General features: G+C 42.8%; 1 protein-coding gene across 1 annotated transcript in view; it reads left to right on the top strand.

The window, feature by feature from the left end:
* Positions 1-489: 489 nt before the first annotated feature.
* SLC3A1 (solute carrier family 3 member 1) overlaps positions 490-21,155 on the top strand; it is a 31,570-nt gene continuing 10,904 nt past the window's right edge. Inside the window, exons 1-6 of the mRNA XM_060117374.1 lie at positions 490-919; positions 3,857-4,036; positions 4,176-4,330; positions 6,931-7,056; positions 17,974-18,093; positions 20,035-20,159. Coding sequence (XP_059973357.1) covers positions 490-919; positions 3,857-4,036; positions 4,176-4,330; positions 6,931-7,056; positions 17,974-18,093; positions 20,035-20,159 — 1,136 coding nt within the window. The remainder of the gene's footprint in view (positions 920-3,856; positions 4,037-4,175; positions 4,331-6,930; positions 7,057-17,973; positions 18,094-20,034; positions 20,160-21,155) is intronic.

The raw sequence follows: 21,155 nt of genomic DNA on the forward strand, positions 1-21,155 counted from the left end.
GGTTCATCCATGTTGTAGCACATGGTCAGAATTTCGTTCCTTTTTAAGGCATATGTCACATTTTGTTTGTCCATTCATCCATTGATAGACACTTGACTTGTTTCCACCTTTTGACTGTTGTGAATAATGCTGCTTTGAACATCTGTGTACTCAATCAGGTAACACCTTAAATTGCAATGGAACCCTATGTCCTCTTCCCATTTCCCCTCCTCTATGCTCATGTCCCAGTCCAGATCTGAATCCCTCAGTGTAGTGACTATAGCTACGTCAGCCTCACAGGTGTAAAGATAATTTTTTTTTCTTTTTTTTTGAAAGATAATTTTTTTAAACTCCCTTTACCTTTACCCTTTCTTCCTTGGCTGGACAAAGTCCAGCCAAGTTTATTTATAAACCACGCAAAGCTCATTAACACAACCAAGCAATTCAGCGAGTTCCCTTCCCACTTTTGTTACTGCAGGAAGGCACTCCGCAGGGATAAGATTGTGAAACATGGCTGAGGGTAAAGGCAAGAGAGATTCCATTGGAATGAGTATGAAGGGAGGCCGGACAAACAACGGGTTTGTACAAAATGAAGACATCCTGGAGAGGGACCCGGACCCAGGCAGCCCAGAGGACAGCCCACAGCACAACGCCGTGGACATCTTTGGCCCTGCGGAGCCCGACTTGAAGGATATCCGGCCCTACGCAGGGATGCCCAAGGAGGTGCTGTTCCGGTTCTCGGGCCAGGCCCGCTACCGGGTGCCCCGGGAGGTCCTCTTCTGGCTCACTGTGGCTTCTGTGCTCGTGCTCATTGCGGCCACCATAAGCATCATTGCCATCTCTCCGAAGTGCCTGGACTGGTGGCAGGCGGGGCCCATGTACCGGATCTACCCGAGGTCTTTCAAGGACAGCGACAAGGATGGAAACGGAGATCTAAAAGGTGCGTGCCTTGAGAGTTTGGGGCGTGTCCGAGATGAGGTTGTAGGGGACTCTTTCAGTTCTTGAAGGGCATTATGCCTGGGTTGTGCGGTAAGCACATTCCATCCAGTATGACTGATCACGCCACGTTTCTCCTTGTTTATGATGTTTAAAAGCCCCTCAGCAGAACCCAACAGTTCTTCCCATATGACGAAAGGTTACTTGCTGGAGCCCTTTGAGCCCCCAAAGAGCTGTTTAGTTTATTGCCTGCTAGGAACCTTTGCGTAGTTGGTCATCTATTCTAACTTCCTACGTGGGCAAGTTTCCTCCTGAAATGTGTCCTGCTTCTGTGCACTTTAGAGTTGGTTATCTCAGAGTGACTGTTTAGCATTCCTTTTCCAGTGTGCACAGTGGCTGGTTTGGCAATCTAGTGGAGAGTTTCTGATTAGTGAACAAAGCATAAATAATATTTTAGAAAAAGATTAAGTGATGTCTTTAAAATGTGTAGGCTGAGGGCCTCCCTGGTGGCGCAAGTGGTTGAGAGTCCGCCTGCCGATGCAGGGGATACGGGTTCGTGCCCCGGTCTGGGAGGATCCCATATGCCGCGGAGCGGCTGGGGCCGTGAGCCATGGCCGCTGAGCCTGCGCGTCCGGAGCCTGCGCGTCCGGAGCCTGTGCTCCGCAACGGGGGAGGCCACAACAGTGAGAGGCCCGCATACCGCAAAAAAAAAAAAAAAAATGTGTAGGCTGAGTCTCTAAAGCTTAAATTCTGAGAAATGAAGGAAAGAAGAAAAGGCATAGAGTGGGTTGGTCATTACTTGAATTAAGGATTATTTAAGAACAATATCCATATTAATAAAAAAGTAAGCAAAATTTAAAGTTATGCTAATAATTTCCTAGTGTGTTAAGTGTGGAATGTCCTAATTATTTATTGCATAAACAAGGATACAAACCATACACAGGAACTGTCCCAGGCAGATTGGTTGATAAGGTCACCCTAGTTAAAGGCAACAATAAGGAACAAATGAACCAATAAGGTAATTTTTGATAATGATACTTGGCTTGAAGAAGACAAAACAGAATGATTTAATAGAGTATGGGAAGTGGCAATGAGCTTAATCAAACTTTAAAATGTTATAAATACACTCTTGAAATCTCCAACTTTCCTGATAACTAATAAAAGGCTTTTCTTTTTCACACTCATATAATTTTTCTCTTTTTAAAGACATCCTGCATCTTAGCTAATTGAAATATTTTCTGTCCTTCAAGATGCAGTTCAAACCCACTTCCTTCATTAATCTGTATTTAACCTCCTGATCAGTGGGTGCACTCCCCTCCCCAGAGCTCTTGTGGTGCTTTGGAGGAGCAGCACCTCTGATACTGCCTTGTAACGTATCTGGGTGAGTTTCCTTCCAACCCCCAGCCCCCAACATGGTCCTAGCACCTGCTTCTTACAAAGGAAATGCTTTGCAAAGTGATGTTTTGATGGAATAGAGCCCAAAACCCTAAACCCCAAAATACACTCCCCACTTCCTGGCCCTCCCTCTGTAATCTCCATCTAAATTCTCCTGCAAAGGGCAACTTCTAATCACCTCTCACATTTGCCATTTCCGGTAACTTTTCCTTGAAGGACTGGCTGCTTCCTGTAATTAATAGGTATTTTTCCTTGAGGTTGAGGGGGTTTTGTTGTTATTACTTGAAGAAAAATTTCCAGGTTTCAGTTCAGTTTACTGCCTTCTGTCCCCTGGAATGTGGGCCTGGGAGATCCCTTGTTTACTTTGTGTCTGTTCAGCCTCTGTTTGTATCATCCTGTTCCTTTGTGCTGGTTTTTGATATAAATCAAAATTCTGACTTAAATCTGCTTTAACATTCTTTTGTTGCCTTTTGACACTCTGTGTGGTCTCACAGCCACCCCACACAGGGGACTGAGGTACAATGAGGACAAAGACAACAGCCTGTTACAGGGGAGGAGCCCCAAGGCCAGGAGTCAGGGGACTTTGTCCTGTGGTCTCCGTGACCTCGGACAGGCTGATTGTAGGAAGCCACGTAGAGTCCTACAGAAAGTTACTGGAGACTGAATGGGAAACTCAACTCTGGCTCTGCATTTAGGACTCTGAACTAGAAGCACCCACCCCACGCCACTATCTGCTAATTATCCTACGAGGTCCCAAGTACAGTTTCATTCCCATATCTCTTCTCAGCCAACTCTAGAATTCTCTTCTGTATAAATTCTTGGCTTCAGCGATATCCAAGGGAAATAGAATGTGGATCACATAGGTAATTGTCAGTTTTCTAGAAGCCACATTAAAAAAGTAAAAGAGAAACGAGTGAAATTAATTTTAATAATATACTTTGTATACTCCAACACATCCACTGTGTCACTTCAACATATCATCAATATAAAAATATAAATGAGCTATTTTACACTCTTTCTCTTCATACTGGGTCTTCAAAGTCCAGCATGTGTTTTACATTTACAGCATATCTCAATTCAGACTAGTCACACTGCAAGTGCTTGATAGCCACATGGCAAGTGGCTACACACTGGACAGTGCAGCACAGACCACTTGACCATCAGGGGCCATGTATTATTCTTCTTCATACCTTGGCACTTAGCCCAGCATCTGGCCTGGATTAGGTGCTCAAAAACCATGTGTAGAATAAATTAACAATAGTGTAGTCTTGATTTTAAGTATAAAATATGAACAAGCCGCAAACAGATTTTTTTAAGTATTATGCATCGATGTTAAAGGTCAAAGGTTATTGCTAGAAGATTAACTTGCTGTTGTTTGTAGAACTAGACCTTGCTATTTGAATTTCACCCATATTCAACAAAATTCTAAATATTTCTGTCTCAATATAAATATTTCCATCTTAGACCTATTCCTTTTATTTTTAATCCTTCAACTAAAAAACCCCAAACTTTATTTATTTTTCATGGCTTTGACTTTTTCCTTCAGGCATTCAAGATAAACTAGATTACATCACAACTTTAAATATAAAAACTGTTTGGATTACTTCATTTTATAAATCATCCCTTAAAGATTTCCGACATGGTGTTGAAGATTTCCGAGAAATCGATCCCATTTTCGGAACAATGAAAAATTTTGAGAACCTGGTTGCAGCCATACATGATAAAGGTAAATTGAATGGAAGGTGGGTGGGATGGGTTAAGAAAAGCATTTCTCCAAAGGCTTAACTTAAAGCATTTTTTTCCTTCACTGTTACATTATTCTAATATAATCTTGTCCTAACATTTGAAATGTTTTCATTCATTAGGTTTAAAATTAATCATTGATTTCATACCAAACCACACCAGTGATAAACATGCTTGGTTTCAATGGAGTCGGAACCAGACAGGGAAATATACTGATTATTATATCTGGCATGACTGTACCCGTGAAAATGGCAAAACCATACCACCCAACAACTGGGTAAGTACCGACGTGCTTGATTTACAGAGGGAAAATGGGCAGCTCTTTAGTGATTAAACTGGTTATTTACAAAGCCCTGTTAAAAGAAAAAAAAAAAAAGATGGGTATAGTTTATGGGAAGGGGAACAAGTTTCCCAAAGAAATAGAAATAAAGTCCCAAGCCTCCTAATCATTTGATTTTGGATTTTTCATTTTATTGTAGAGCTGATGTATTTCAGCAAATTAAAACCTATGCTCTCTATTAATGTCTTCTTCCTTTACTTCCCACTCTGTCCAGCTTAAACTCCATGTCCTATTTGTTCAGTAACTGTCGTGCTACTCTTCAGACCCCTTTGCCTTTCTGGCTTTTTGACTCCACTGTCGAACAAAACACTAGCCATAAATAAACCCAACCATCCATTTTCTCTTTACCTGAACCTCAGTATCTAAGCCTCTGGACGCACTCATTGTCCCCACCTGAACTGATCCATCCATTCTTTTGGGGGAATTTTACTAAATCCAGCTGATCAACATACCCTCCCGCCTCTTGCCTTCTCCCCATTCTTATCACTCTTGGCAGCAAACTCTACTTTAAAGAAAGAACAGAAGCCATCACACCTGCCCCCGTTCCCACCCTCTTCCTAGTCACTTCTTTTGCAGCTGAGACCATGTCTCTCCTGTCTGGGGTTACCAGACTTACAAATGAAAATTCAGGAAGCCCAATGAAATCTGAGCTTTAGATAAACAGTGCATAATTTTTTTAGTGTAAAATATTGCATGGGACATACTTCTACTAAAAAAGTATTTGTTGCTTATGTGAAATTCAGATTTCATTGGACGTCTTATATTTTCTCTGGCAGCTCTACTCTTGTCCCAGGACAGTCCCTCTGCCCATGCTAGTTCACCTTCTCTCCTGCTTTCTGCGGAGCCTTTTCCTCTGGATCATCTGTACCCACTCCAGGGCCTCCTTCTTGACCTCCATAAACATTTAAAGAGGCTGACTCCTGGGCATCAACTTTTAGATGACCCAAGGGCACTCAAAGGACATGTGTCAAAGCCAACGGTGTGATCTTCTCCAACCTCCCATATCCCAGGTTCCATGAATGACACTAATGTGCAGCCTGGTGAACAGGCCTTTAGTAAGTCCTGGCATTTTCACCTCCCTAATTTTTCTTTTTCCTGATCCGCCACCTTTGAAAGTGTTGATGACACTAGCAAACATTTGCTAGATGCTTACTGTTGTGCCAGGCTCTGTGCTAAGTGTTTTATATTCATTAATTTATTTAATTCACCCTACAATCTTATGAGTTAGGCTTTAATTCCTATTTTGCAGATGAATAGAACAAGGCAGAGAAATGTTAAGCGCATTGCCCTGGTTCACAACTAATAAATGAAAGGGCTAAGGACTGGATCTAGTCTAATTTTTACCGAGTGAACATAAATTGGTCTTAATTTTACATTTCTCTAATTGCTAATGATTATTATCTAATTACACTGAGGTCTTAATTTTACATTTCTCTAATTGCTAATGATTATTTATCTAATTACTAGTTATTAATGTAGTAGTTGCCTAATTACTAATGATGTTGAACACCTTTTCATCCGTTTATTCACTTGAGCTTCCACTTCTGTGGAACACCTGTTTAATGGTTTCTTTCCCCAGTTTTTTTGTTGGATTGTTTGTCCCTTTGAAATAGATTTGTGGAGGTTTTTTTTTTTTTTGTATTTTGTATACTGATCTTTCTGAATACTGATGTATACTGTAAAAATCTTATCCTGGTTTGTATCCAGGTGGGCCATGAGGTGATCTGGCGAGAGTATGTTTCCTCAAAAGGCATCAGCTACTCCTTAGCTTGGGCCAGTGCTTGCCATGGAAATGTGGACCCAGTGTGACTAGGTCTTCTAACTAAAAAGAAAATATTATGCAAAATCCCTCAGTTTGTAAATGCTGTCCAGATGTTCTCTTTAGTGTGAAATGAACAAATGGCTCAAGACAGAGCCCTGAGGAACCCTCACACAAGTTCCTCCTTCTGGAAATGCCACGGACATGAGCATTTCTAGAAGGAGGAAAGCACCACCCATGGTCAAACACGACTGGGAACCAACACTTGAAGTTTCTAGATTTCTTTTATTCCCGAGGACTCGTAGAGTTTTAATTTGAATGATTCTAATACTTTTCTGAGGATATAGTTTAAACAGTTGCTCTCTCTGGATTCAAGCTCCAAGACCAATACAATATGTCTTTCTCCCAAATTGGCCACCATTTGCTTTTCTTCACAAACAGGATTCCAGAGCCTGGATAGAAGATTCAAGAAAATATATTAGAGATGTCTGCTCCTTAAGTTGGCCTTTGTCCTGCCTTTGAGAGCATTGGTTTCATGTTGTGGTTGTTGGGAACAGCTTCTACTGTACAAACACATCACAACCACACTTGTGGGGCATTAGGCCAGTGGATGGCATTTTGGGGAATTAATTTACCTAGTGCCCCCGCTAGAAAAAAAATTCTGGGGATTTGTGCACTCAGTCCTCAAGGGGCTGGGATGGCAATGATCATTCCTTTGTGGACGATACCATCATAGGAACCGTGCTAAGCAACTGATTTGCTATTTTCTGTTTGCTAGTTAAGTGTATATGGAAACTCCAGTTGGCACTTTGATGAAGTACGAAACCAATGCTATTTTCATCAGTTTATGAAAGAGCAACCTGATTTAAATTTCCGTAATCCTGACGTTCAAGAAGAAATAAAAGTGAGTATAGACACCCACACAAACTTCTCTGTTACATGGGTGCTTAAATGTTTATTCGATATACTTCGTGTTAAAAAACAGTAATTATGTGGGCAAAATCAAGCAGTGCAATTCAGTTCTGGGATTAAGGTGTCTGAAGCAAATACAGACTCTTAGATATGTCAGTGGCTCCTTTCTTCCTCTAACCCAAATAATCGAAGTTGGAGGGAGGCAGAAACACCTGTTACCTTAGCTCTGAGATGCTCATCTGCCTGTGACAATGAGCTGGTGTGGTGAGGCGGGGCCAGAACAGGGGCTAGGGGGTCCAGCTCCTGTGTCCGGACCTGGCCCACCACTGGCTACAGGGGGCTTCTGGGCGAGTTATTTGGCTTTTGTGTGTCTTGGATCCCTCATCCATGAAACACGATTGATTGCAGTCTTTGTCTCAGAGAACTTTTAGGAACATTAGATGAGATAACCCATGCAAAACACTTCTGTATTCACTCAGTAAATATCAACTTATTGTCTGCTCCGTGCCAGGTCCTGTTCTAAGCAATGGGAATGAAGCAGGGCATCAAAGCCCTGCCCTCAAGGAATCCCCAGTATCCTGAGGGGAAGGCAGACAATTAACAACTAAATATATAACATGTCAGGTGGTGATGAAGGCTTAGGGTAAAGAGCCTCGGAGTGCCAGGGAGAAGTTGGCTCAGAGACACCACTATATTGAGGTCCCATTTGCACAAAAACCTGACATTTGAAAGGGAGTCACATGAACATCTGGGAGAAGAGAATTTCAGGCAGAGAGAAGAGCAAATGCAAAATTCTTTGGGGGAGACTGAGCTCCACATGTTTTAGAAACAACCTGGGGGCCAGCGTGCAGGGCTGCCAGATACGGCAAGTGAAATGACAGGACACTCAGTTAAATTTTAATTTCAGTTAAACAGAGAAGTACAATAGTTGAGACATTCTTCTACTAAAAAATTATTCACTGTTTATCTGAAATGAAAACTTAACTGGTTGTCCTGTATTTTATCTGGCAACCCCACCAATGCACTGCAGTGAAATGAGGGAGAGAGTAACGGAGCTGGGGTGCAAAAAGCGAGGGTGGGAGCTGATGCCGTGGGGCAGTGGATGCTGCTGTAAGGGATGCGTGCTGAGTTAGAGACAGTCCTCTGTCGTCCGTGCACCGGAGAGCTCCCTCAGCGCCCCAGGTGAGAGCTGATGGGGCTCTCACCTGTGTGGTGGCAGTTCCAGCAGCACGTGGCACATAATTCACAATGAACATTAGCCATATTGTTGTTTCCATTATTGCTGCTGCTTCGGCTCTGATGGGCAAGAAGTTAGGTTAGTGGGGTAGTGCTCTGAGGTAGGTGAGGAGGAGACCCAAAGAGAACAGGACACGGAGCCATGGGTCCCTTTCTACAGGTCACCACATCAGCCAAATAGAGAGGATGCAGGCTGCCAAGTTGGAGTCACTAACAACACCTGCACCCCTTAGTCTGTTCTTGTTTTGTTTTTAAATAACAGCTTTATTGAGGTATAATTCACATACCATAAAATTCACACCTTTCAAGTATATAAGTCAGTGGTTTTAGTACATTCACTGAGTAATGCAAGTATCACTACCGATTTCAGAACATTTTCATCACCTCCAAAAGAAACCCCATACCCACTCAAAGTCGCTCCCATGGTCCCCTCATTTTCTCCCCCTGGGCCCTGGCAACCACTAAGCTACTTTCTGCCTCTATCGATATGCCTGTTCTGGACATTTCATATAAATGGAATCATACAGTCTCTATCTAAATGTCTATGATCTGTATCTATATTTATAATTTGTATTTAACTATTTGAGAAACTGTTTTCCAAAGCAGCTGGACCATTTTACATTTTTACTAGCAGTATATGAAGTTTCCAATTTCTCTGCATCCTTACCAACACTTGTTATTGTCTGTATCTTTGATTATAGTCATCCTAGTAGGTGCGAAGTGGTATCTCACTGTGGTTTGGATTTGCATTTCCCTGATGGCTAATGATGTTGAGCATCTTTTCATGTGATTATAGTTTGTTTGTATATTTTCTTTGGGGAAATGTCTATTCACATCCTTTGCCCATTTAAAATTGTGTTATTTGTCTTTTTTGTCGAGTTGTAAGAGTTCTTTATGTATTCTGGACATGTGATTTGCAGTTAATTTTCTTCCTTTCTGTAGGTTGTCTTTTTACTTTCTCGATGGTGCCCTTTGAAGCACAAGGGTTTTTAACTGTTATGATGTCCAACTTATGTTTTTTTCTTTTCTTGCTTATGCTTTTAGTGTCACATTTAAGAACCATTGCCTAACCCAAGGTCATGAAGATTTAACTCATGTTTTCTTTATAAGAGTTTTGTAGCTTTAGCTTTTACGCTTAGGTCTCTGGTCCATTTTTTGTTCATTTTTGTATATGGTGAGAGGGAGTCTAGCTTCATTCTTTTCCATGTAGCTATCCAGTTATCCCGGCAGCATGTGTTTACAAAAGATTATTCTTTCATCATTGAACTATCTTAGAACCCTTTTGAAAATCAGTTGATCATAAATGTCGGGGTTTATTTCTAGACTGTCAGTTCTGTTCCATCGATCTATATGTCTGTCCTTATGCCAGTACTGTCTGGATTACTACAGTTGTATAGTAAGTTTTGAAATTGGGAAGTGTGAACTCTACAACTTTGTTCTTCGTTTTTAAGACTGTTTGGCTATTCTGGGTTCCTTGCATTTCCCTATGAATTTTATTATTTGTTTGTCAATTTCTACAAATAAGCCTGCTGGGATTGTATTGAATCTATGGATCAGTTTGGGGGAGTATTGCCGTCTTAACAATATTAAGTCTTCTGATCCACGGACACAGGATGTCTTTCCACTTACTTAAGGTCTCCTTTAATTTCTTTCAACAATGTTTTCAGTGTACGAGTCCTGCACTTCCTTTGTTAAATATATTCCTATAGACTCCTTAGTTCTAAGACTATTTTTACTATATATGTTTTCCAGAATTTAGGTGAATTGCTTTGCGATCTCGAGAAGTAGGCACCTTGTCAAGGCAGCCTTGTCTCAGTTGAGAGAGGGGAGGTAGACACGGTCAGCTAGCTAAGTAGGGGTTAGTTTTAAACTTCTCTGATGGAGTGTGGACTCTCCTCTTCTCCATCACTGAGGATCATTTGCACACTCACACCCCCTCTTTGGGCCCCCACCACTCTCATTAGGCACTTACTTTGTGCTTCACCTGGATCATCTCATTTAATGCTCAGAAGAAGCCTAACTTAAGAGATTTTATGACCATTTTAACAAGAAGGAAACTGAGGCTTAGAGAGGTGACATCACCCACCTTGGGAGTGAGGGGACAGGATTCAAACCCAAGCACTGAGATTCTGGAGTCCACATTCTTAGCCACAACTCCACACCTGATTTGAGGCAAACTACTTCTCTTTGTGTGTTTCACTTTTCCTGCATAGTTTTTTAAATTAATTAATTAATTAATTAACTAACTAATTAATTAAGTTTTGGCTGTGTTGGGTCTTCACTCCCGCACGCAGGCTTTCTCTAGTTGCGGCGAGCGGAGGCTACTCTTTGTTGTGGTGTGCGGGCTTCTCATTGCAGTGGCTTCTCGTTGTGGAGCACGGCTCTAGGCACGGGGGCTTCAGTAGTTGTGGCTCGCGGGCTCTAGAGCACAGGCTCAATGGTTGTGGCACACGGGCTTAGTTGCTCCGCGGCATGTGGGGTCTTCCCGGACCAGGGCTCAAACCCATGTCCCCTGCATTGGCAGGTGGATTCTTAACCAGTGCACCGCCAGGGAACTCCTCTGCATAGTTTTTGCAAGGAGGTTTTCAATTGGAAATATGTAAATGGGAATATAAACCAGTTGGTTTATCTGGCAGTGGATTTCTCCAGGCTCGTTGTGACAATATTGATGGATTGTCTGGAGATGTGTAGACAAGTGTGATCAAATTTGCCAAAATGTGCCAGCAATACATAAATCCTTTATTGGCTAACCCAGCTGTTCTCTTGCAGGCATCCAGGTAGTGGAGTACGTGAATAGGAGTCTTATTTACTGGACCTGCAGGATGAAATCCCTCTTGAGATGAATCATTATTGCCTCTGGTTGAGAGGTTAAACATTTTTGTAAGGCTGGTTTAGAAGATTTCTTATTAGAAGTAAATAAGAAAGGCTGAAAGCTGTAAGGGAAAGTTCTTTGCTCATGGAAAGGGACCTTTCACATGAAGGGGCTTCCGACACCCTCCTTCCCCCCAGCAGCACTTATCTCCGCAGCAGAGTTAAGCAGGTTAATAATTTGCAACGCTGCGAGTCTGTGGTGGGGAGGCATTTAGAACGAGCCCTGCTTGCAGACCAGCTTGTACTCACAGAGTCTGAGCCTTCTTTCGCTGGGCTCCCATCCGATTTCAGCTTATCTGCACAGTGGGAGGCTGGCAGGCAGCACGGAGCACCCTTCTCTCCTCTTAGTCCCCCCCTTACACTGGCCGTTTGGGACTTGGCTCTGCCCCGAACCTCTCAGGGCTAGAGCATTTTCAGCTGGAGAAGTCAGGAGGTTTCCTCAGAGGAGGTGGGAGCTTTTTTTTTTTTTTTTTTTTTGCGGTGCGCAGGCCTCTCACCGCTGTGGCCTCTCCCGTTGCGGAGCACAGGCTCCGGACGCGCAGGCTCAGCGGCCATGGCTCACGGGCCCAGCCGCTCCGCGGCATGTGGGATCTTCCCAGACCGGGGCACGATCCCGTGTCCCCTGCATCGGCAGGCGGACTCTCAACCACTATGCCACCAGGGAAGCCCCTGTCTAGCATTTTATACTTTTCTGATCACTTTGGTTTTTACTTGCCCTCCAAATCCCTTATTTGACAAATGAGGAAACTGAGGCCCAGAGAGGTGAAGTGACCAGTGGATGAGCTGTAGAGCAGGGAAGAAACTCCGATGGTCTGGCCCCATGTCTGGAGCTCAGTGTGACCCTGAAACCACCACATGGGAAGGCTAAGCCCTGGAGTAGGGAAGTAGTATGTTCATGGCAGCTGGGGACTGGGAACCAAGATGCCCTCCTGGCTTAAGATGGAATCAGAGCATAAATGTTGGCTCTGCTCTGCCCTATTAAGCATGGTAGTGCTGGAGAGAAGCAGCTCAATTCAAAATAAAATTTACTCATTACCTGCTTTATAAACCAGCTCTGTGCTTGATGCTAATCACTGCATGTTCTGTATGCCATGCACTTCATTCTAAATCATTCCCTCATTTAACAGTATGTGTTGTGTATTGGCCATTTGCCAGGGTACGGTGGTTGATAATGTGGGCCCATGTTGTGGCCATCACAGGCTATATTATATTATATTATGGAGGGGGAGGTAGACAAACAGGAAATTACAGTAAAGTGTGCTGAGTGGTCCTGACAGTGGGAAGTAGGAGAATGCAGGGCAGGCACCTAACCTGGACACAGAGTGGGAGAGACTAGGGTACACTTTACAGAGGAAGCAGTGTTACCTAGAGGATGAGTAAGAATGAGCCAAGCGAAGAGACACAGGTGGGAGTGTTCCCAGCAGAGAGGAAGCAGGGTCACGGCACAGTGAAGGTGCTGGGAGTTGTCCAATATGGAGACATGTTGTCCGGGGGTTGGGGGGTGTTGACAGGACGAGATGAGAGAGGAGGGTAGGAACCAGGTCATAAGAGGCCATGGTAGGATTTGGGTTTAAAAGGTCTTGGGCAGGGAAGTAATTTTTGATTTGCATTTGGAAAAATCAACCTGGTTGTGGAGAAGGGGCTTGAGTAAGGCAGGTTCAAAGGTGGAGGGACCAGGGAGGTGGATGGTACAGTGACCAGAAAAGAATGGTGGGGGCTTTGGGCCAGTGAGGGTGGTGGGGTTGCAGAGGCATCATCAGGCCTTAGAGAGAGTCCAGTGTGACTCCCAGGTTTCAGATTTGAATGCTGGCTGGGTGGTGGGACCGCTTCCTGGGATGGGAGACATGGGAAGAGCCGGGGTGGAGGTGGGGTGGTCTCAGTCATGCAGAGTTTGAGCTCTCTGAGCGACATCCAAGTGCTCAGCGGATATAATGACATGGAACTCAGGGGAAGGTCTGGTCTGGAGATAAGACTTTGGGATTTGTTGACATGTGGACAATGCCCACAGAGGTCAGGTAGGTAATATCAGTGAGAGAACTGGGCCAGCTGAGGGGAACAAGGGGGCCAGTTGTCACTTAGCTCGTAGGGGTTGTTGTCATGTGGGAATGAGGGCCAGGTGTAGCAGGTCCTCCAACTAAAAAAATAAAAGTAAAGGAAGGCCACGTAACAAATGGATAAGGCGCCACACAGGGTTCCAGTTCTGACGCACCACTTATTGCCATGTGACCTTGATCGAGGTACATCATGTCCTTGTGCCTCAATCCCCCCGATGGTAAAATAGGAATAATAATGGTACATACCTTGTGGGGTTGTTTGGGGATTAAATGGTTTAACCTTTGCAAAGCACTTAGGACAGTGTGTTGCTTTTGTATAAGCATTAATACTTGTTAAATAATCAATAAATGATAGATAAATGAGTCAATACTGTTGTGCAGCAAAATGAACAGAGGGTATAAGATGGAGCCCCAAGGAGTATTAATATTTAAAGGAGTGTTGAGCAGACAGAGGAGTAGCAAACCAGAAGCGGGGTATCCTAGAGCCAAGGCGTATGAGTATTTCTAGACAACAAGGTTAGTCTGTGTTGTCAGACATGGCAGAGAGATCAGGTAATATAAAGACCAAAGCGTCAGTTGACTCTGGCAGCAGTACCCCTAATCCTCACAGAATTCCTGCAAGGCAGGTATTATTTTATTGACGAGGAAACCAAGGTTTATGGAGGTTATGCAGATAAGCTAACTCATGCAGCTGGACAGTGGGGGAGATGGGATGGTACCCAGATGGGTCAGATTCTGGAGCCCATGATCTATGTCCTACTTCTGGAAGAGTTAACAAGGAATTTTACCCAGGTTTCTGGAGAGCAGTAGGGTCAGTTTACTTTCCCTGCTTATAAGCAGAGGATATGGTTTTCTCTCTGTTCTTCTGAAATAGCCTGTGCTTTCTCATTCCTTCTTGAGATGGATGACCTGGGATTTATGTCATTATCAAGAGGATGTCTTATATATCATCACATGTAAGAGCAGAGCTTTTCTCTGTTCCAAACCTGGCTTTTTAGGTAAATGGGCCCAGTAACTTCAGTCATCTCAAAAGGAAAGGTTTGCCTTGAGGTTTCGAGGATTTGGATATCAGTACAGTAAGTCCCCTGCATACGAACGAGTTCCATTCCGAGAGCACGTTCGTAAGTCCAATTTGTTAAGTCCAACAAAATTAGCCTAGGTACCCAACTCATACAATCAGCTATATAATACTGTACTGGAATAGATGTATAATACTTTTCACACAAATAATACATAAAAAACAAACACAAAATAAAGAAAACATTTTAAATCTTACAGTGCAGTACCTTGAAAAGTACAGCAGTACAGTACAACAGCTGGCATACAGAGGCTGGCGTGGAGTAAGCAGGCAAGAAGAGTTACTGACTGGAGGAGGGAGAGGGGGTGGCAGATGGTAGAGCTGAAGCTGCAATTTCACTCACGCCTGATGTTGATGGCACAGGCTCTGGTTCCTTGCTGGATTCAGTTCTATCTACCCTCTTGAAAAAACGATCCGGTGATGTCTGGGTAGCAGCTCTCATCCTCTTCCCGTATCTCCAGTAAGGATACTGTACTACTGTACTCTATACAGTACTGTACAGTAAAGTACACAAAAGCACAACCACATGTAGAGGAGGCATGCACGTGACAATGTACGCCAGACGCATGAACTAACTTACGTGATCGTACGTGTGAACGCACGTTCGCATCTTTGAAAGTTTGCAACTTGAAGGTTCATGTGTTAGGGGACTTGGTGTAATGCTGAACTGATTCCTTTTTCACTCAGAGCAGCAAGTTGTTTAAGGAGAAAAGAATGAAAATGTGCCTGGTGATGTCATGGGAGTTAGTCAGAAATCGGGAACACAGAGTACTGTCCCCAGAGTCCTGTTGTCCCTACGTGGGTCACCCAGACCTGGCGGAACCAGGCTCTTTGCCCATTTCCGCATCCGGCCCCTGGGGGAGCTTAGTTGGCATAAAGAGAGGGTTAACCATTAAAATCTGGAGCTGTCTTTTTTCACCTGGTTGAGAATAAATAGCACGAAGCAAGTCTTTTTCAAGAGCAGATTTTGGATTATCTGGGTGAAAACCTCAGCGTTTAAAATGACTCTCAAAAACAAGCATCCAACTTTTGCGGTTTTGTTTCATCAAACAATGATAACATCTCTTCCTGGACTACAGTGAACATCCCTGCTGGGGCCGTATGCCTACGCTGGGGTACACGTTCCTCATTCTTTAATGTTGGGTTAATAGTTAGCAATACTGAGATCCCCGAAGTGAATGAGGACCCCATGAAGAAAATGAGTAGCTTTATTTTAGGAAATCAGTGATCAAAAGCTTAATGTTTACAGCAGCATGGTGTTTAATGTTTTCCCACATTTTTTCAGAGGCTGCTTGGATGGATTACAGTTATTTGTGCCCCACCCCCACCTAGAGCCCCTTCCAGTGTTCCCGCTTGTAGAGAACAGCGCCACCTGGGGGTGGACCCGGTTTGCGTGGTATCTGAAGCTTGTAAGAATTGGGGGACTTTTTGAAATGAAAAAGAAAGAAGTATAAAATTAGGTACAGAAAAATGAGTGCTCATTTAGAATGAAAAACGAATGTGGGTAGGAGCCCATGCAGTGAAGGGTCCTGAAACTTCAGCTTCGTTAGCTTCACGCTAAGTGGGCCCTTAGAGCCCACTACAAATGAGGCAATTTTGTAGATCCTGTTCTACAAATGAGGCGCCTTCATATCTGGTGACTTCTCCAGCTGAATCTCTAACCAACTGCCTTCCCTTCCTGCCATCCTGCTGCGCTGACCTCCCTGGCAAATCCTGCTCTTTCACCCCCTTGTGTAAGCTTTGTGTAACCAAAGCTCCTTTCCTTCAAAGTTTCATCGTGTCTGTGATTTAAATATTTTTGCATTAATATTTGTCCAGCTAAGGATTCTAAAAAAATCAGTGAGACCTAGGACTGTGTCTAGGTTGTGTTGTATTTTGCTCATGGCTCTAGTTCCAAGGCTTATTAGCTAAGTGCCTGGTCCCTAGTTGGAACCCAAATACTTATTGAATGAATGAATTTGTGAAGAAGGATGCTAGCTAAGAATAAATTTGTGGGTTTTGTGCCCCAAAGAAAAATTCCATTGGGTAAGGCCAGCTTAAGGGTATTTGGGTCAACTGTGTTCAAGATGAGGATTGTCAGCAGCAGAGCCTGCTCTTACATTTGAAAAATTTGTTCAAGCTTTGCCATTCAAAATCTCACCTTGAAGAGGCTGACATCAGCCTTGCGTTCAGCCTGTAGAAACCTTTGGGAGCCTTGGGACTTCCCTGGGGGTGTACTGGATAAGGCTCTGCGCTCCCAATGCAGGGGGCTGGGTTCGATCCCTGGTCAGGGAACTAGATCCCACATGCATGCCGCAACTAAGAGTTCACATGCCACAACTAAGGAGCCTGTGAGCCACAACTAAGGAGCCTACCTGCGGCAGCTAAGACCCAGTGCAACCAAATAAATATTAAGAAAAAAAGAAACTTTGGGGAGCCTTGAATGGCAGCACTCCAGACTCCATATGCACATTTCTTGTAGATACAAGAAACATCCTTTGAATCAAGCGATTCTGGGAACAGTCCTTATTTGGGGTCTATAGCTCTGTTCCCCTCACTAGGTGAGAACTGGCTTCTTCACTCCACTACTTTAAATTACAGGTGGTTCTGCTCTAATGTGATATACACATTCCTATAAGACCTTCCTTTCAGCAAGGACTGAGCTGAAAGGAGAGCAGGGAGAGCCACTGTCCCTTTGCAGGAGGGTGACTTTTGGTGGGTGCAGGAGTAGGCCCAGCTGGGAGGGGTTGGCATGCGAGGGGAGCTGAGACTAGGCCCTCTGCTTTTCAAGGTCACCTGGTCCTCCTAAACGCCCCAATACAGGCCAAGTCATCCTCTGCCTCCATGCTTGACTCATGCTGTACCCAAAACAGTCCGGAATGTTCTTCTAGAGTCACTTCCTGATCACATCCCACCAGCCAAGTTCAAGCTCTAGCTTTTCCTTGGTTGGCTGTGCCCACCCATATTAAATCTGATCTTCTCGGAGGTCCAATAGGCATGCAGAGTAATCTCCTCTCATGATTTTGAACCGTGTCCTGCCTTGTGTTGGGTAACCCTCTCATGTCTCATGTGTCCCCAACTACTCTAGATTCCTCGAAGCCAGGGAACATGCTGTACTTCTTTGGTGTCCCAACAGTATCACACCATGTTTGACTCATTCAGGCTTGATACCTCATCCTTTCATTCCACGACTGGTTCACTAAATAACAGTTGCTGGGTCAGTGGCAAGGGAAGCAGAAATAAAAGCTGCAGTTCTTTCCCTCCAGACTCTCCCAGTCTGGTGGAAGAGCCCTTCATGATTGGGCGCTTAATTGGTGATTTTCTCTGTTCCGAGTGACCTTGAAGGAACTGGGCATGGGGCAGATAAGCTACGTTCCCAGTTTCTCCTGAGTCCCATCTTTCATTTTGAGTGGATTCTTTAAACTTTGGGAACATGCTCATAGCATCAATTACAAATGTAACATTCTGAATTTAAATAAGAGAGAATGGGAGCCCATAAATGCAGTTATTCAAAGTTCATTATGCTCAGACACTGTGGTGCTAAATAGGTAAGAACACGAGTGCTGTGCTTGTTTTATATGTGGAGGTGACTGTTTTATGATGGAAGTCATTAACAGTCAAGGCCTTTATTAAACCTTATGACAACAATGTGTGGTTAACGTAACCAAGTGTTTCGCTTCTTCATGTTTAGGAAATTATACAGTTTTGGCTCTCAAAGGGTGTTGATGGCTTTAGCTTCGATGCTGTTCAATTTCTTCTAGAAGCAAAGCATCTGAGAGACGAGGCCCAAGTGAATAAGACCCAAATCCCGGTAAAGTTTTAAACATATACGTATATATGTTTTAAAAATATATTTTTACATAAATGTGTATTTATATATTTAAAAATGTTATATATGTATATATTTTCTTTTCTGAAAATGTCATCAGAGTGTTGTCTTTTTTAGCCTGAGACACCACTTACCAGAGGGAAGTGTTTTGAATCATTTTCTTTAGAAAATAGAGGAGTTTCAAATGCACGTGACCAGGTATTTCCTTCCACTGCTTCCTCCTGAGTGATCCCTACAGGAGTCCTTCAAAGACGAGGTTTCTGGAGGTCATGGACAGTGTGGACTCCACCGAAGGCCATAACTTACTGTGATTTTGTCAATCGCTCAAGCTCAGGGGAGGCGGCCTAAATTCCCCAAGTGCTTTTGTAGTCATTAAAGGACACATAGGTAGAAGGGAAGGGAACTAACACTTGCTGAGTGTCAATTGTACGCTATTTGTTGTATCCATTTAACTCTCTCAACATCTTGTGAGGTTTCATGATCCCCATTTAGCAAATCTTAAGAGAAATTAATTTATCAGGGTGACAGGTGATGAACAGAATCACCACCCAAGCCTGTATCTGCTACAGGATTTGGGCTCTCTGTGCTTCCACACCAGTGGTTCTCAACCTTTCTCCTACGTCACACGTGACAGAGTAATAGTCCCGTGCCCCTCTCACTCCTCTAGTGGACCACCATTCTACAGTCACTCTGTTTTCAATGGCCAAGTAGACAGTAGTCCTAAAATGCATTCCAAAATAACGGATTTGTACATTTACACAATGAAATGTCAGAATAAATGAATTATAGTAACACAGCAATATGGGTCAATCTTAGTGATATAACGTGTAGCAAAAAAATCTAAAATTATATATAGCATGATGCCTTTTTTAGAAAGTAAAATTGAATTCATATGGTCACCAGTTTGATAGTTCTGAGTAACAAAGGGAAGCTGGCCATGCATGGGCTAATTATGAGACCATGTCATGAACCAAAGTTTATGATTAAGCTTTTTTTTTTTTTGCACATGATTTCCAGTAGAAAGGAAAAATGAAGGGAAAAAAGGTTGTGTATTAGCCAGTTGTCCCAAAGAGAAGCACTTATCCTTGGAGGAGAAGAAATCTCAAAATAACCTTGCTAATTATAATATGTCCTAAGACAGGCATATGTTTCCAGTCAAGACAAATGATCAGAACAATGGGTTTTGTGTGCTACCCAAGAAAAACTTAAATAACATGTAATTTCCAGAAGACATCTAAGATTTCAAAAAACTTCCCTTGATCTAGCAAGGGAAAATCACTTATAAAAAAGGGGTCCACTGAATGGATAGCAACTCATGGACTCTCTAGCCTGTCCACGCCCTAACCCAGGACTTACAAACTGAGCCTGTATTAGACATAATCTTTTACTTTGATTCCAGAAGATTACTGTAACCCTAGGAAGGCAGAGAATGAGTATCACAAAAAATTACTAAAACCCTGGAAAAGTATAACGGTAAGAATAAAGGACAGAAATGGTAAAGAAACAAATTTAAATGCATGATATTAATAGTTTTGTAAGCAGATAATGTAATAATACGCTCTATAATCATTAAGATAATTTGTTTTGTTTGCCTTTAAAAATGTCTGGTGCATTTGGGACAATAAAATGTTTAGGAGGATTTTATTAAATACATTTGTAATCAGTGTTTAGGTGTTTGGTAAAATTTAACTTGTTTACTAGATTTATAGTTAATAATTTATACACAAAATGAAACATAAGTTTCTAATGTTCTTTTCCATCCACAAATTCCCTTGAGCAGCAGAAGTCCTAGGACCATCTTTGAGCATGTGTGTCTCGGCTTGAGCCCTTTGAAGAGACAGTCCATATTCACATGAGGCCAGCTATGGGCATTTGACATTTGACATTTGACATGATGGTAACCATGCTGTCCTGTTTTCAAAGGACACAGTCACTCACTACTCGGAGCTGTACCATGACTTCACCACCACACAGGTGGGAATGCACGACATTGTCCGCAGCTTCCGGCAGACAATGGACCAATACAGCAGGGAGCCTGGGAGATACAGGTAACCACGGGCGCAGTGTGTGATCTGCACTTTATCCCTCACAACCAAGCATTCTTAAGAGATTCAGTTATAATGTAATAAACCGCATAATTACAATGTATCATAACTCAGTTATGCTAGGGCCTGGTATAGTCTCTCATGTTCCTTAACTTTGCTGATTTTGTTTCCTCTTTTGTAAAATGAAGCTAATCCCACAGTACTTATTCACAGGAATTTTGTGAAGATTAATTAAAAGATATTATCCAAAGGTTAGTCATTAACCATTACTATTTTTTATCATTATCTGACCTGTTAGCATGCAAATGTTCCAACTAAACTGTTAGCTATTAGGTTAGTTAACCTAAGTCTCAGTTTTCTCAACAACGAAAAAGTGATGATGACACCCCCATAAGGTTGTTGTGAGATTACATGAGATAATGTCTGTGAAGTACTTAAAACAATGCCTGGCACATAATAAACACTCAATGAATTTAACTCTTATTGTGTTTACATAGATTACCCAATAAAATCAGTGGAAAAGGAGTTCAAGAAATTTCTTCTCCTTAAAGTAGGTCCTCTGACCACTATTCCCATTTTACAGATGAGGGGACTGAGACTCTGAGCATGCAGGTAATGGTCACATAGGTAGTGGCCACAGAGATGGGACTGGAACTGAAACACGCGAGCTCCAGATACTATGTATCTTATCCATTAATGTAATGTCTCAAACAGCTAAAACCAGCATTGATGTGGGTCATTTCAGGTGAATATGTCTTCCCTGAAGAGTGTGTGGTTTTCAACAACTGAGAGTGCACCCCAATAATAAAGTGAGACTTTATAGGGATTCCAATACAAGGGGATTTTTGGGGGAACCCCTCTTACCTTATATGCAGACATATACTGTACATTCTAAGTGAAGTGATGAGAATTGCTAAATAAAGTCTTCCTGCAAGTTACTGAGTTTCATTCAGAGTTAAAGAACAGAACAGTATTGACTGAGATCCAAACGTGTTTTAG

Source organism: Mesoplodon densirostris, chromosome 14 (genome assembly GCF_025265405.1).
Source record: "Mesoplodon densirostris isolate mMesDen1 chromosome 14, mMesDen1 primary haplotype, whole genome shotgun sequence".
Lineage (NCBI taxonomy): Eukaryota > Metazoa > Chordata > Mammalia > Artiodactyla > Ziphiidae > Mesoplodon > Mesoplodon densirostris.